Here is a 1,926-nt window from a genome sequence, read left to right as displayed (position 1 = left end):
AAACACGCCAGCTGACCCACAAGCAACTGGACTTGATAGCGTCTCCTTATGTAGCAAGGAAGAATAATCTCTTCCACTGCAGCAATAACTGGATGAAATTCTATGGCCTCTGTTATACAGAGGCTCAGATCATAATGGTCCCCTCTCGGCTTTGATTTTTCCATGAATCTGTGAAGTCACTACATTGAATCCTTGCAAATTCCCAAGGGTCGAACACCATTCCCTATTCATCCATGCCATTGTCCGCCTTCCAATGATTCCTTCCACCTCCTTTCCTTTTAAATAAAAATATATTTAATACAACAGTAATAGATATAAATAGATAAATACTGTACAGAGGCAAACAATCCACATGTTATGCAAAGGAGACTATCAAACTAACACCAGGACTGCATCACTCATTGCCTGCTAGGGAGACGATGTCTCTGACCAGCACTCTGGGATATTGCTGCTTGTGCCCGGAGAAGGGACTCCACAGTCTTCAATCAGAGTCAGTTCCTCCATACTCTGCAAATGTGGGGCTTGTTGGAACAGCCCCAGTATACTCCCCCGGGCAGCCACTCCTGTCTGCGGCAGGCCCTGCTCCCCCAGGACCGTGACGAGGAAGTTGATGTACCTCATGGCCAAGCGGAGCGTCTCGTTCTTACTCAGTTTTTTGTCCGGAGGGTGGGTGGGGATGAGCTTCCTCAGCTTGGCAAAGGCACTGTTGACGTTTTGCTGTCTCCACCGCTCCCTGGTGTTGGTGAAGATCTTTCTGGTCATACTCAAGGCTCTGAAAAGCAAAGAGGACAACGAGGGGAAGTTAGAGGTCTCAGACCTGCCTTCAGGCTGTAGAATGGTAGCATTCTACGGGAGGTGAGAGTGTTGCTAGCAATTTGAAATTTGTCCCTGCCCTGGCTGATGGATCGCCATTCCCAGCTATGGATTAACCATAACCCCAAGGTGACCTGTGTCCCTCTCCCTGCCCAGACTACAATCTCAGCAACTGCAGTCAGAAATAGAGAACTAGCCTTGTATTGTCAGAGGATTGAGGAAGGAGCACACATAGGGCTCAACGGGGAGGGTAAAGCAACTTGGAAAAGCTGCAAACGCTCAGTGGAAAGATACTAACTCTGGCTTTATTTTCACTGCTCAGTGTCGGTGAGTCTGCTATAAATGCTACTGCACTGGGCTCTGCAGGGGAAACTGTGACACAAAAAATCTGAGTTTCAACCAAAATGTAGCTTTCCTAGCTTTGACCAGCTTATATCGCAGGCTACACAGAGTATAGAGCCCAATTTCCAGACCAATATGACTTTACAGTGAGCCTAAAGTAATTTACATCCTATAGTATTTAAATGTGGTTCACAGGTAGGATTTCACAAAGTACCCATCATAGGCCGGACTCTGCTCCTATTGATGTCACTGGTGGCAGAGTTAGGCCAATGCTGAGCTCTTCTGAAAATCCCATCCTAAGTTGATTGGTATCCACCAATGCCATTAGGCACTTAGACCCTTCTGCTGCTCAGTGATTTACACCGCCCTTCTCTTTTTTCTAGACTAAGTGTTCCTTCCCCACTCTCCTTCCCATCCACAGCTCGGAATTATCAACCGATTTCGTCCCCTCACTGCACAGTCTTTGCTAGGCGATCATCATCATCATCATCTTTTCATTTATGAAGTGCAAGAGCTCCTTGAGCAGGTGACATGGTTTGAGCACGGGCTGGAAGGCAAACGTTATGTGACTTGCACAAGTTCACACAGGAAATCTGTGGCAGAACTGGGAGTTCAAAACCAGATCTTCTAAGTACTGATCCAGCACCCTAAGTACCAAACCATCAGGAAAATACTGTCAGCATTACTATGATTTATTTTACAATAGTGCTTAGAAGGCCAAAGTCAGAGACTGAGGCCCAACTGCATTATATACAGTGTTATAAAGATGGT

The 1,926-nt window shown here is 46.3% G+C and overlaps 1 protein-coding gene across 1 annotated transcript; it reads right to left on the bottom strand.

Annotated features, from left to right (window-relative positions):
• Window positions 1-408: 408 nt before the first annotated feature.
• TAL2 (TAL bHLH transcription factor 2) lies at window positions 409-762 on the bottom strand. The gene has a single exon (XM_024221853.1). The coding sequence runs from the start codon at window positions 760-762 to the stop codon at window positions 409-411; it is 354 nt and encodes a 117-aa protein (XP_024077621.1).
• Window positions 763-1,926: the final 1,164 nt, after the last annotated feature.

The sequence above is a fragment of the Terrapene carolina genome, unplaced genomic scaffold (genome assembly GCF_002925995.2).
Source record: "Terrapene carolina triunguis isolate 2854851 unplaced genomic scaffold, T_m_triunguis-2.0 Scaffold94, whole genome shotgun sequence".
Taxonomy (NCBI): Eukaryota; Metazoa; Chordata; order Testudines; family Emydidae; genus Terrapene; species Terrapene triunguis.
Note: the sequence above shows the minus strand (reverse complement) of the source record. Positions and strands in the feature narration are given on the sequence as shown.

Excerpts from the sequence above, each read along its gene's own strand:
- TAL2 (XM_024221853.1), bottom strand. The coding sequence starts at position 762 with ATGACCAGAAAGATCTTCACCAACACCAGGGAGCGGTGGAGACAGCAA.